At 33.1% G+C, this 15928-nt stretch overlaps 1 protein-coding gene across 1 annotated transcript in view; it reads right to left on the reverse strand.

Annotated features, from left to right (window-relative positions):
* Positions 1-9919: 9919 nt before the first annotated feature.
* LOC127854662 (galanin receptor type 1-like) overlaps positions 9920-15928 on the reverse strand; it is a 28697-nt gene continuing 22688 nt past the window's right edge. The window contains exons 3-5 of the mRNA XM_052389723.1: positions 12319-12454; positions 11537-11751; positions 9920-10375 (exon numbers count right to left, since the gene is read on the reverse strand). Coding sequence (XP_052245683.1) covers positions 9926-10375; positions 11537-11751; positions 12319-12454 — 801 coding nt within the window. The 3' untranslated portion in view covers positions 9920-9925. The remainder of the gene's footprint in view (positions 10376-11536; positions 11752-12318; positions 12455-15928) is intronic.

Consider the following 15928-nt stretch of genomic DNA (forward strand, 5'->3'; position numbering starts at 1 on the left):
ATATTGTTAAATCGAATCTCTTTTCGATTGTGACAAAAGATTTTAACCGTTTGTATATCCAACGTTAAAACATTGTTTAACGATTTGCTGTCACTTTGATTATTTATTCAAGCAGGTGAAGCCTGGGTAGAAACGCCGTTCTTTAAACATACCAGACACACTCTTAAAGGGGCCTTTAACGTTTTGGTAAATTGACACAATTTTAACAAATTGTTACAGATTTGCAATATTGTCGTTGCAGTTATAATATTTGTGAGGAAACAGTAATACTGAACATTTACCAAGCCCTAAAATATCCATTATAATTCTGCATCTTTTGACGATTTAAAAACCTAAAAATTATAAAGCGTTTCAACGCGAAACGAGTGAATAATTTGGGAAGTTTTGTTGTTGTCGTTATATTTTGGGATACTACCAGGATTGCTTACATAAACTATAATATTCATCACTAATTTTATGAGCACGGATTGCCGAGTGATCTAAGCGATAGACTTGTACTCAAATGGGTCATTGGTTCGAACCCAGTTGAGGGTTACTTGTATTCTTTCTTTAATTGTATTATTGTTTTTTGACTGGAGCTTTTTAGATCCAATGTTTACCATTATCAATATACAGCATTTAATGACACACTTTAATACATGCCAAAATCTGTGAAAAGGGCCCTCTAACACAGATTTGACTCTGAGGTTAATTTAGACATATGGTCGAATAACAGCAGCAATTTTCTTCTAAATGTGTACTCTGCGAATTTCCATTATCGATGAACACATGCTTTTATACAAGAAATAGAATAGAAGAAACAAACGTATTATTTATATTTATGATATTAAGTAGAGAAAGTCCCTCTCGCCCGTGAGGTATGTTTTGAAGGGTTGATGTAAAATCAGACTGTTGACTGCGTTTGATGTGTATCCTTTTACATTATTTAGAAATAATGAACCTAAATAAGCTTATATTAATAAATACTTCGCTTTTTGTTTGGCGTATATGACTATTTAATCTAACGTATTAGTCTGTATCTCGTTAAAGTAAACAGCCGTATTACATTACGCAAGTTTTACATGATCGAAAATTGTCAGAATGCGGAATAGATCAAAGATCTTTCGGCGATCGTTCTGCAAATGCCATTTTAATGTTCCCTAACACATTCACGTATTGTATAAAGGTAAACCCGGGCCAGTGACTAACTGCGTGATACTCCTTGCTCCGAAATACGCTTCTAGTAATCGGTTAAATACCCCATTCGTGTTCAAAACTCACATGTGTTTAATGAGGATTAAGCAAAGTCACTTCAGTTTTTTCCCAGTTTTGAAAGGACGGCATGCTGCACGTCGCTTATACACTTTATTATACTTTACATATAACTAAGCCACTGAGAACAACACGCTATGTCTACCACGCCTGATGTGGTCAGTATGCAACTTGAAGCTTTTATATGTGTGTGTGTGTGTTTGTGTAATACTCAGGTTTTACCAATTTGAGTGTAAGGCAACAAATATTGGCAATATCCGTATAGAGTATTATCATGAAAATAGTATGGCGATAAAAAAAATCAAGCATGTCGCATGCACAAACGATTAGGAATACATTTAACTAAAATTTATATATCTTTTGTACAGACGCATATATCTGTTAGGATAAAACATTTATCTAAAAAGTTGTTTGTGTCGATGTCATCCTATTTACATACTTCGATAATGTTGTCAATGTAAATAAGATTGTAATAAGACGATAAAACTAACCGATATCATATTATCTATGGAGACACGTTTTGTCGGAGAGCGCAAGAAATACAATAGCTGTACCGATAAGCGTTCGCCTCAGATTGACAACTAGCTCGCCTTCTATGCACTCTAATTCATCAACTTCTGACTTACGTGCCTGTTTGCTTCATGAGAAATTAAGAAAAGTAATCTTAATAAAACACATCTTTACCGCAAAGGAATATAACTGTCAACCAAACAAATCAAACCGAATGCGTTTCAGGAGAGTGGAACACATTTTTATACAAATTATTGTGGCATTACGAATAATAATTACATTAGAAAGAAACACGGTTCATTATTATAGATATATGGGATTGTGCCAATTGCTGCACACTACCATCTCTGCTAAAGATAAACGTTCGCATACACTATTTGATTCCGCGCTAAACCTTTGACTTAATACTGGTTTATTGAATTGAGCAAATTAAACGTCAATAGTCATTAATTCAAGTGATATTTGCAAAAACATCATTAACGCCATATACGTTAATCTGTATATACCACCTATATTTATTTTATTAATATTAACATTGAAATTATATTTTGAAATCACTGTAATGGAAATCATATTCAATTGAAATATGGTAGATTCAAATAAATAAGCATTTGTTTTAAACGTACGGATTTGTGACGTGCTTTACCCGGGTGAATTTTAGTCCTTAATTAGTTCATTCGTCATGCTAAATGATGCTTAATTTAATTAAAACTCGTACACAAATACACTGCATAGCAAGAATGGAACATGAAGAATTGAGAACGGTTTTGTTCACTTAGTGTTATATATTGTTAAAATAGTTTAGACAATGAAAATTGGCGTGCATAAACTTTCACGATTTATACCATGAACCAATAGGTAGCATAATCAATTTTTAAATGTGTTTACCTAGATAACGCCTCACCGGTCATTCAGGTATAATTCAAGGTTGTTAACGACTTAAATGTATATCGATGGATTTTAGCAAGTGTAACGAAAACAACAGTAATCGCCCAATATATTCCATCTTTAAGCGTTACAAACCATTATTTTATTTCAAATTATTTTACACGAATTAGAATTAAAAAAATACCGTACACCATACAATAATTACGCATGTGAATTTTGTTCTCCATTGTTTCTTAGCATTCCTGTGTGTACATTGTTATGCTAATGGGGATAATTTATGTTTATTTGAATGTTAAACAATCTGTGAACAGGTCACGTTATAAGTATTGCTGCGTATTAACCCATTTATGCATAGCGTCTAGAAAAAGGCATTGACAAACAGCGTAGACGCAGATGAAACGCCGCATGATGCGGCGTCTCACCAGGGTTTGCGCTGTTTGCTGTGAGGAATTTCTGATAGAAATATAGAAATTAATATACTAGGCATACATAGTTTCAAAAAATATATTGATCGAATTTAGAAGGATGGGAGAGTCCACTAGGCATAAATAGGTTAATATTTGTAAACCTGTTACAAATAATGCAGACTTGAGTTAATACCTGTAGAGGCCTTAGTATGAAACGAATACAACACCTTGGTTCTGTCGCATATTACAAGATAATGTGCACACTAAGCACATCAAACAGGATGTTTTACAAAATTACCCGAATTATCATAATCTTTATATTCATTTTAATAACGGCCCACAACCCTACGTAAAAGTATATATACTATGAATTTAAACTATGAAATAAGCACCTAATACAATACTAAATGAATGTCATATCTACAACACTTATTAGGCAGTTTAACAGATTGTTTCACAATTTGGATAGAATAATTGGCATCGGTGTTAATTGTAATACCGAATACGAACCTTTAATCATTGGGTTAAATGCATCAATATTAACGCAATCTACGAGACGAAAATGTAGGTATGCAATAGAAGAACCACATTTACAAAAGATACCGTTTCTTTTGACTGCAAGGACGCGATGTCCGAAAATCCGACAATCCGTATAATATACCAGTTAACTATGCCGAAGATCTTAAAGAGTATTGCTCGCAGCTAAAATTCAAAGCGCGCATGCAAGCACGCTCCAAGAAGATCGTGTGTGCCCGGTAAGGGGATGGAATGGTCCGAATAAAGGTTTTCCAAGCGTTATTTTTTAATAAGATGTTGTACTAATCTGCCCTGTATTGTACAATTTGTCGATTGTCTTAAATAAAAGACTGGCGTGGGTAATATGATTTGTTTTCCTGATATAAGTTCATGAGTTTCATTGTCCTATATGTTTTTCAATACGTAATTCCTATTCAGTATATTTCAATATATAGTGAAAACACCATTATGATATGTATAGTATGTGAAGGTATAATTATACACAGATTTATTATAATGCTAAACATTTTATAAAAACATACTTTTTGCACTTCAAATTATATTACGAAACCGTATTCGCAACTAGAATGGCCTGTTTCCGTGTAAAAATAGTAGCCGGTTTACTTGTTTATGTCCATACACACTTTTGGTTTGCTTTGGCAACACAAGAAATCCGTAAAATAATATAAAAAAACAACAACACAACCGGCATTTTATTTTGCGCGGTTTTTTAAGATTAAGTTAGGCTAACGTTTATACAAAGGCAGTGTTTTGATAATGCAGGTTACTGTCTGAATAATGATGATATTTGCCTGCAAATCAAGTCGATGATATGTATTGTATGACATTTATTTTATACAACTCAAACAATACTCACACATGGCAATAGTTGGAATGCGTTCATATATTATTAAGCTAACTTATTAAAGACATCTCAAATGAAAACCGATAACCTTATGTATACTAAGTTAAATACTTTGCAAAGTACTTAAGATAGGAGTGTATGTGTTTAAACATGTTGACTTTATCGCGTTTATATAATGTGTGTATATACTTCTTGCATAATCGTTATACAATAAAATTCTTGATTAAGTAAGTAAAATCACTTCACATTATTATTGTATGTTGGTATCACCTCCTTTTAACATTATGTAAATAACTTTGCATGGTGTACAAACTAGTACTGAAATGGCTGTTTTTAAAAATAATTCTTTTCACAAAACAATTTCTTCATTAGAAAATAAAAGTGCATAGCAATACATTTTGCATTTAAAGAATACCTTAGCGTATAAAACTATCGCCCTATGCTTCTTAAACACAGAACCATGCAATCACTAGCGTGTATTTAAGCAAATTGCGGCTGTCGTCTTTGACTGACATTTCATCTAATAAAATAATTTTATTTTAAGTCGGTTCTTTGTTACACATGTACCGACTTAAAATAAAATTTGATTTTGTAGGAGAAATAGTATTTCGCCTTCAAATCATTGGTCGAATCGAATCAAGGACGTATGCTCCCATAATCCCCCACAATGCAATCGGCCGCGTTTATTGAATGTCATTTCTACAGGCGTCTAAGACTAATTTTTCACGTAATGTAGTATACGTAGAATTACGCCTTGATCATTATAGCGAACGATATGTTCCAGTAAGCGCCGACTAAATTAGGTTTCTTTTAACAAAAACATTGCAAAGAAAAGTGACCAGCAATAATCAAGCAAACATGTTTGAGAGGAGCTGACGGCTCAAATGTTTCTTACCAAACTGAATACAGTTTATTTGACCAAAATAGTATATTTCCATAAACGTCATGTTAAAATGTGAACACAAATGATCCACTGCTTCCCTTTATTTCCTTCAATGTGTAGATGTTAATACAGTAAACTTTATTGCACTCATTGTATGTATAGTATTTTCTTATTCCCCATTACTAATTATGAATGAATCAAAGTAAACATTTTAAGTTGGTAAATAACAAAGCAATATTCTAACAATAAATTGACTTTTTAAAACCCTTCTTTAATAGAAAACTGATTTTGCATTACAATGTAGCGTTATTTATTAAGAAAGCCTTGATTTTAGGCGAGTATCTCTAAGATAAAAAATTGTATCGGGTCCAACGGGTTCAAGTTCTGCGATAATAATATAGTCCAGCGAGGAACAAATCTACCTTATAGTCATCGACAGTTTTACTGATCGGGACAAAACACTAACCACAAACAGGTCGATAGTGGGTCATTCGATGGTTTAACGAGGAAGTAAATAATTCAGTAAGTGAGAAAATCACTGGTTTGCATTGAATAAGATGAAACTCATTTGGTTGTTAACAGTCTTTAATAAGTATTAACCCATTTATGCCTAGCGTCTTGAAAAAAAGCCTTGGCAAACAGCGTAGACCTAGATCTGGGTCTGCGCTGTTTGCTATAAGGAATTTCTGTAAGAAATATTCAAAATATTAAAATTAATATACTAGACATACCTTATTTCTGAAATAAATTGATCCAATTCAGAAGGATGGGCGAGTCCACTAGGCATAAATGGGTTGAATACGTTTAAGTCACGCAATCCTATAAAATATATTCAATAACGCGCTTCATTACTCTTTAATTAATTCGTTAATATCTTATTTTCCTTAGAGGAACATTAGGTAGCATTAAATATACGACTAATAATCCGTACTTTCTGGTCTGTAACGCTATACTGGAAACACATGTTAGAATAAGATTCATGTTTATTTCTTGTTTATATATGAATCATTCGTGCTGACAGATGACAATTCCAAATAACAAATCAGGTGTTATTTAGAAAATATTTTGCTGCTGATATGATAATAGACAACCGGCACAGTTTCGCCGTATTTTATCGTTTATAACACTTGCTGTTTGTCTGCTCTGAAATTTACTACAACAACAGCTTCCGTACGTTTGAGTTCATGAACATCCTAAGGGGACGTGATAGTGTGTATACTAAATAGGCACACCTTTGACCCGCACTTCCAGCAAAATGTCAGGGTGCAGCTGCTTATTCCCATCGCAAATTGCGCTTGTCACCTGATACAAGCTTGGGTTCTTCAGGTTTACTCTGTTCGAAACGATAAGAAGTACTATGGGGTTTTGTATAAGGGATATGCCAATATCATATGCACAGAAGTGGTTTTACCACAGCTTTGCAAGTTGTAAAATGTAAACCCAAATTTTACAGATGTGGGATGGTGTATGCCGCCCAGCAAAATCGAACATATTTATTTACTAACGAAAAGCGAACGTTTTGTGCAAACGAGGTAACATCTTGCTAAGGCTGCTATTCCATCTGTCCGTATCCGCATCCGCATCCGCATCCGCAAAAATAGAACCAATTGAAATGCACTGCGCTTATTCCATTTATCCGCATCCGTATCCGCATCCGCAAAAGAACGCTCAAGTGAGCATTCTAATGCGGATGCAGACGAGATACGGACGGCATTTAGCACAATGAGGGGAAAGCAGTCATCTCAAAAATCAACCGAAAAATTTATCGAATTGGTGAAAAATTACCCGGAACTATACAATCAACGCAGTTTTTCATATCGTGACTCAGATTTTACCTCAGATGTTTGGAAAATTATAGCAAAGGCGCTAGAAGAAGATGTTTCGGTATTTACCATTTGTAATTCTTTTACAGACAGAATGATGATTTGTACCTTATATCTACTTAAATTCACGCTTGTCCTTCATAACAATTATCTCAATTATAATTTTCAGCTTTATCCATATAATGAAAAGTGTGCACTTCATGCCAAACAGTTGTCCGAAGAAAGGCAATCATGGCTCCAGTTACAGATTTTTATGGACTTGTATAACGCGGAGTCGAACGCTATTTTGTCACCGCCTACATATCCTACAGGTCTAAACAATTGCAGCCAGCCCGTGCCTGAGCATAGATTACAACAATCGTTATTGTCACTGTTAACCAAGAGCATGGTTTCCAGCATATGTCCACAGCTAGTTATGACGCCTACAGCTAGTTATGACGCCTACCCTGTGGCACAGGCACAGGACAATCAGACCGGCGGACAACAAACAGGAATTAACATTTTGAGCGCTGCTATGGGAACCTTACAGTAAAACGAGCGAATGTACTACTACTACTACTACTACTGTTTCTACTTCTACTACTACTACTACTACTACAACAACAACTACTACTACTACTACTACTACTACTACTACTACTACTACTACTACTACTACTACTACTACTACTACTACAACTACAACTACTACTACTACTACTACTACTACTACTACTACTACTACTACTTCTACTACACTACTATTACTACTGTTTCTACTACTACTACAATTAGAAATAATAATAATAATAATAATAATAATAATAATAATAATCATTATTATTATCATTATAAATAAATAAATAAATGCATATAGGTAAGCTGATACTTATAATTGTACTAATTTAAACATTAATAATAAAACTAATCATTATTTTAAAAATACTAATGATAATGGTAATTATAGTAATAATTAATTGTTAATATAATATACTCATCACAATTATTAGAAATACAAATTATGTATATTTAATATAATTATTATTTATATATTTTATTAGTTCATTATGTTTATTTTGACTACCTATTCGAACTTAAGTATCGCTTTATATTTACACTTTTTATGTAAGCATCGGAAACACTTTTTTAGGCACAGCATACAACTTTATTTAAAATTATCTACTTAATTGAGTTTATTTCAACACATTTCATTTCTCGACTGAGAGATCATTTAGCTGACTTGTCCTCTCAAAATATTTCAGTCTTTGTATTGAAAATACTTTAACTTAATCGCATGTTTTGTGAATTATACACAGTTCAACTTCTACACCGTAGATTCATACATGTCTTTGTCGTAAAATAGTTTTTAAGGTTCGTGTTGATACGAGTTTTATTGTCACTCACATGTCAATATGCAAACACAATATACAGTAATGATAAATGTATATATGACAGTTTTTTTCTTGATATTACTATAATACTTAAAATATACACAGCAAATGGGTTTAGATTGTAGGATGATTTAATACTATTTACACATAGCTAACACGTGTTTTAATTTGCGGCAAGCAAATCATATGTATAACAAATACCACCAACGTTTACATTAACTTACGTTGCTCATATTATGCTTAAAGCAAAAAACACATTGATTGACACCAAGATATGTATATAACACAATGTGACTTTAACTTTCATATACATCAACTACATAAAGCTTTGCAATTTACTTAAAAAAACATCATGTTCAGACAAAAATTATTTGTAACTTATTCGTCGTAAACAACTTCAACCGTGATACCTACTGTTTTCTTCGATTGAATCACACGTTATTCCACAGTTTTGATCACATTTCATACATAATACGCATTTTTTAATCAACATGATCCAACAGGCTTTGCCAATATTGAAAAAAAGCACACAAGTTATGTTCTTTTTTAGTTACAATACATATCCGTTTTGTCCACGTTGTCTTTTAAGATATCGCAAGATCTAGTAGGGCAGCCAAGATAGACGTTAGGCTAAATATAATCGCATCCGGTGATACCGGTATGAAACGTTGATGTCGGCATACAATTCACAACACAACATTTAAATATGAATTTTTGGTATTTAAAAAAATAATGTTATGCCGTGAAGTATGTTTAAACCTGTCACAAGCATTCGTTATGACGAAAAACGTTGCAAAGCATTGCCAACCGAATATAATTTATAATGCTTCGAAGCACAAACAAAGTTAATATATATTATTAATATAATAGTTTATCAAGCATGTTTTAATGATCAACGATTAATAATGCAATGTACTTTTAAAGGGAAAACATAATTGCGTACTAAAATGACCTGTATTACACCGAAACGTGTTCGCATGTGTATATTTAAATGATTAAGGTAAACAAAAATAATCCGTTGAGGCACACACAACAGCACATGGTACGAACAAATTATATGCACTGTGTATGGTTTTAACATGTACAGTTTTGTGATTTCATGTTCAAAGTGTTGACCGATTTAATGATGTTACGAAGCATTTTGTCTGATAAGATGCCGAGAAGAAATAGTTCGGAAACTTTTGATTGTTTATGTTATTGTATGCCATCCGGCATGAAAGAAATTATTAAGTTATGAATTCAAATTTGGAATTCATTTATTGAGCTGCGTTCTGAGAAAACTGGGCTTAATGCATGTGCGTAAAGTGTCGTCCCAGATAAGCCTGTGCAGACTGTGCGGACTGCACAAGCTAATATGGTACGACACTTTGCGCACATGCATTATGCCCAGTTTTCTCACAACAAGGCTCAATTTATAGATCGGTCTGCATCAATCTCCGTTCTTCTGCTGGGGTGTTGTTGGAAACAGTTGTTGCAGTGATTTTAGACTGTTCGGTCCTTTCGACTAAACACACCTGGGTCGGGCAGTCTTCAACGGGACCGCCGCAGATCTTAAAGCGTTGGACAATGGAGGGAAAGGTCTTGCGAAAGGCCTTGCGGAACCCATCACTTAAGAAAGCGTATACGAACGGATTCACGCAAGAATTAGAGTAAGACAGTGTGTGAGAGACGATTTTCATGGCATACATGGCCGGTGTTCGGGGGAAATCTGGGTCGAATTTAATCCATAGGTTTATAACGTGAATAGGCAGCCAGAATACTGCAAACACTATCACGACCGAGGCCACTAGCTTTGTTACTCTTTTGCGACGCTTGTCTTGATGATTCATTTTCTTTGTAGAGGCGCCATTGGTCTGACATTGCTGAAATATAATCAGAATTTGGAGAATCACAATTATAATATATATATATATATATATATATATATATATATATATATATATATATATATATATATATATATATATATATATATATATATATATACAACGGGCGTGTTTTCGAAGTACTCAATGTCAAAGCATGGGTGTCATAAAAGTTATTTTAATATTTGCAATAAATATTGCCAATACCATGATACGCAATATACATACTATAAAGAATCACGCGTTTAAAATTTTCGTACAGCTTTACTAATTTTCCATAAACATTTATAAAATCAATGCTTTTAAACGTATATTTATTTATTTATAATCTGTCAGAAAATGTACAAACATACAGAAATGCATTTTAGTTCAGATTTCCTTTAGTACTATCGGCGTTTATTTTGAAAAATACGTTATATAATAAACGACGATGATTTTTTATTCTGGCTGTTAACATTGTTTAAACAGAGTTGCCTAATAAATTACATGGTAATAGTGAGCGGAACATCGTTTATAAACATTGCATCATGATAATAACAGATGACAATAAAATGATCGTCCGTATAATATACGTAGTGGTAAAGCCGCGTTTAATAAAACTTCTTGATTGACAGTAAATGTTATCTTTGCTTAACAGCTGCTTCTCAGTAAAAAACATACAACCAAAACAAAACAGTTTATTTTCTGGTGGGAAACGATTAATTGGCCTCAAAGGTAATTACACTCAAATCTAGTTGTTTACGTGCATGGGTTTAAATTGTATTGCATCGATGTTAAAGTAATACTAATTTTTATAAAGGAATGTCTTAGGAAGTAAGGAATATGAATGGATAGTTCGTTTAATAGAATATGAGTCTTGTTCTGAGAAAACTGGGCCTAATGCATTTGCGTAAAGTTTCGTCAAAGATTAGCCTGTGCAGATCGCACAGGCTAATCGGTGATGACACTTTCCGCTTTTATGACATTTTTCGTTTAAATGAATTTTCTTCTTAGCAAAAATCCAATTTAGGCGGAAAGTGTCGTCGCTGATTAGCCTGTGCTAATCTGGGACGACACTTTACGTACATGAATTATGCCCAGTTTTCTAAGAACGCGACTCATATTTATATTATAAACTTATATCCACTTTATTAAGGAACGTGTACGCACTCCATGCACCATCTTGTTTCTCCACAACGTGTTCAGTATCATCGCGTAGCAGTATATAATGACCGTCAATGGAATAACGTAAGTTGTCATGACAACCATTGCCATTGAAGCCTTGTTGTATATCTCTTTCGGCTCCGGCCAAATGTCCTCGCAGTATACAAAGTTATCTGGTTGGACGGTTGTTCGGAAGTAAATCGCAAACGGTAGGGAAATAACAAACGAAACTGAAATGTGAAATCAAAATGGTAACAACGTTAAGTGGAAGAAACATGGCTGTTGATAGTATGTTCAAGCGAAAACCACGGCAAATGGCTGAGGCTGAAGTGCAGCTGGAAATGTACAAGTTCGGTTTGGAAATTGGAATTAATACAAGGTCTTGTAATTAATTGCAATAATTTTATAATATATGCACATAATAAACATATTTCGTATTGCTTACAGCGCAAAATTTCGCGCATACTGAATATATTAATTGTGAGCCACTGCAAATAAATTGAAGTTAGTGAATACATGCAGCTCTGCGTGTTCGTAGTAAAATACTACAAGTCAAATAATCATACAACCAAACAAAACGCAGTAAAAAGCTATAACGAACGGTATATTTTCCCGAAAAAACACACAAAAATAAATCAAGGGCTTCAGTATTATAAAAAACACATAATATATTTTAAGAATATATTGTTCAAATTTAAGCGAATTTGGGACTCAATGAACTCGAAAATCCTAGCATACGAAATATATAGTTCTTGTATGCTAAACCAAAGCGGTTAAAAGGTCAACTCGATACATACCAAGCCACACAAGCAAGCATACAAACATGGACGCTGTCGTAGTTCGCCAATTTCGTGACTGGACGGCGTAAACGATGGCGCAGTAGCGATCGATAGTCATCGCCATCAAAGTTAAGCATGTTGCATGAAGAGTGACCTGCAACAAATAGTTAAAACATATTTTTTGATATAGTTGTGATTTTAGCTGAATGGAAATAATCCATTATGTATCCATTGGAATATACAACATTAGAAAAATCCAGTTGCTTTAAAAAGAGGGCAAATCTTGTTCTTATTCACTACTTTTTATAGCGGATAACCAACTACACGTATAAACATGACATACTCAAAACAGGGGTCAACGCTTAAATGCTTATTAATTTCGGTTTAAAAAAACTAAAACAAATAGTGTAATAAAGATAGACAATAAAGCCCTCTCTCTCTTGCAACATAAATAACGCTACTGCTTGCAGCTACCTATATTGTAATATTTATTTTAATATTTTTATAATTAAAGTATACTACATTTCAGGACAGTATTTTATTTTGGTTATTTAAACGAGTCTTGTTAAGAATTTACATTTATAAGTGATACAACATCATGCAATTGTGTTATAAAAGTCGTTAACTGATTACAAACAGTATGGATTTGTTTTGTAATTTCAGAGTTTTTCTATAGTTCCATTTTTCGCAGAAAAATGCGCATACGTTAGAGTCTCATAGTTTACCAAACTGAATGAGATGAAATTATAAAACGAATATATGTCTGTAAGTTTAATAATCATGATTCTAAGGTTTGTTTCTATTTTTATCGTGTACCATGTCATATGAATTCGACAATATTTCTTGATATCATCTATGATTTCCGTGTTTGAGATTAATGTTTTGAGTATAATAATTGGAATAATGCACACTATTGTAATATAGAGTGTAAACCGATTGAATGATTTTTTGTCTTTTTATCTTAACAGTTTTATGTTGTTATATTAATCGATGAGCTATTTTTTACTAACGCTATCAATCACATTGAAGCTTCGTTTGATGTTACATCAAATTGCGTTGTTGTCTTTCTTCTAATGTTATACGGGCTATGCTCTTTTAGAAATCGACATTGCCATTTCTTTAGTTTTAACACCTTATGTGCTGCAAAACAAGGTAAGTGGTTTTGAACGTTACTTAAAGAAGTACCTTTTTATTGGACAATGCTTCATTCGCAAATAATTCTTTAGATTCATTCTACTGACTTAATGCGTAGTATATATATACATTGTACTAACATTAGATTATATATCATATGCTAATATTTAAAAACATGTATTAAATAAATTATATGTATGCATATAATGAATAAAAATAACGGTACTTATACTTCTTTTAATAGTAAGACTCTTTTAGAAGAGTTTTAAATATAAATACATATATCAGTAAAAATAGTTGTATACAATGTGTATGATTTAAAAAAGAAATTCTACACAGTCTTATATGAAAGAGTGATCACGTAATTCCAACTGTTTTTAGAAGTCCACATACAATCTGGACTGGACGTATTTATTGATTGAATGTAATCTCTGAATTCTTGTACGAATCGTGCATTTGTCACATGTACAGAATCCGGTTTGCTAGCTTAACCCATTTATGCCTAGCGTCTAGAAAAAAGGCATTGGCAAACAGCGTAGACCCAGATGAGACGCCGCATAATGCGGCGTCTCATCTGGGTCTGCGCTGTTTGCTTAGAGAAATTTCTGTAAGAAATATTCTAAATATAGAAATAAATATACTAGACATCCCTAATTTTGTAAATAAATTGATCCAATTTAGAAGGATGGGAGAGTCCACTAGGCATAAAAGGGTTAAACAAATTGACGGCACTTGTTTGGAATTTGATACGACGTATTGTATGGTGTTGCCATTGTGCACGTTATAAGCGAATCACTCTTACACTAACAGACATTAAATGTGTTTAACATATTTAATTTTAACTACCGATTCGGCATAACAATGCACGAGCGATCCATTTATATTTGTATTCGTACTTTAAACATGTGCTGGTAATATGACTCGAAAATAACATTTTCTACAGTCGTTCCACCTTGTGTAAATCTATAATTATTTATAATTATATAATTTTACTTTATTAAGTAGACAACAATACCATCATAATAAATATGGGAAAAGCATTTGATTATCACAAGGTATTTTTAAATCATTATCGTCAGTTCCAAATAGTGTAAGTTCTATCATGCAGAAACTATGGTGTAATTTACGTTTTGATTACTTTCCATACAATGACTATAAAATATGTAATATAACAAGAAAACTGTGTTATAAAGATAATTCAATTTTAACTTTATACCCCGTTTATAATGTTTGAATTGCTAAGAGAAGCAATATTGATGAAATTGATCATTTACGTATGCGAGTTGATAAAAATGACGTTATAATTCCCACAATTCAAATTTATTGAAAATACGCACATGTCAACCAGAAAATCGTTGAAAGATTATTCTTATTATCCAAGCTGAATGTTTGAACGTTTTGATTATGTGTATGTACTTTCTGATTTGTTTTTTGTTACGCATAAGAAAAGAGTCTTTATACAACTACACGATACGGCTAGGAATGCTTGTGATGAATGTTTAACAAATTCTACTGATCTTAAAATTAGTTCAAACTCCAGACGTAGCTACTTGGTTCGGCAAGTGGTTTTGATTTCAATTAAGCAGGTGCGTAATTATGTCAGATGTTTTGTCTGACTGAACAATTCAACGTTTCTCGTTATATACAACCAGAATAGTTTACTGCATAGTGTGTGCCAACCTAAGACTTGGTGCAAACGTAATTATGTTCTGATTGTCGATGGTTATATATTCATGCTAACGTAGGATTGTAATACATGTGTTTTAAATTACATTACATTTCTTTGGTCACAATTCAGAGGGTTAATGTATGTTGTATTATTCGCGGATTAAGTATATTAAACGTATGTTCAATGTAAGAAAAAAATACAATTACACTGTACTTTTTAAATTCATTGGTACTGTTTCGATAAACCCATTTATGCCTAGCGTCTAAAAAAAGGCCATGGCAAACAGCGTAAACCCAGATGGGACGCAACATGATGCGGCGTCTCATCTGGGTCTGCGCTGTTAGCTTTAAGGAATTTCTGTAAGCAATATTCTTAATATAGAAATTGATATACTAGACATACCTAATTTCGGAAATAAATTAATCTAATTTAGAAGGGTGGGAGAGTGCACTAGGCATAAATGGGTTAAGCTGATCAAACGAATACGTTACGAAATCAAACGATGTAGTTTATTAACACATGAAAATTCAAATTCAATAAAGTCGCTCGTTTCTCCTATACGTTATATATAAAGCCAATTGTATTGCAAACATATCTCATATAAATCATAGGCTACATGTTAATAGGATAACTGGTCGTATCGAATCAACGCCGTATGCTTCCATAACCAAGTTCAATGTAATCGCCGGACTGTATTCAATGCAATTGCCACTGACGACTTAGCCTAGCGGTCCGTTCAATGAAGCAGATATTGTGTTTGCGCCTTTTAATAATAAATCCAATCAATTCCGTTTCCATTTAACGAGTTTACAGGCTTTGCATGTT

The sequence above is a fragment of the Dreissena polymorpha genome, chromosome 13 (assembly GCF_020536995.1).
Source record: "Dreissena polymorpha isolate Duluth1 chromosome 13, UMN_Dpol_1.0, whole genome shotgun sequence".
Taxonomy (NCBI): Eukaryota; Metazoa; Mollusca; class Bivalvia; order Myida; family Dreissenidae; genus Dreissena; species Dreissena polymorpha.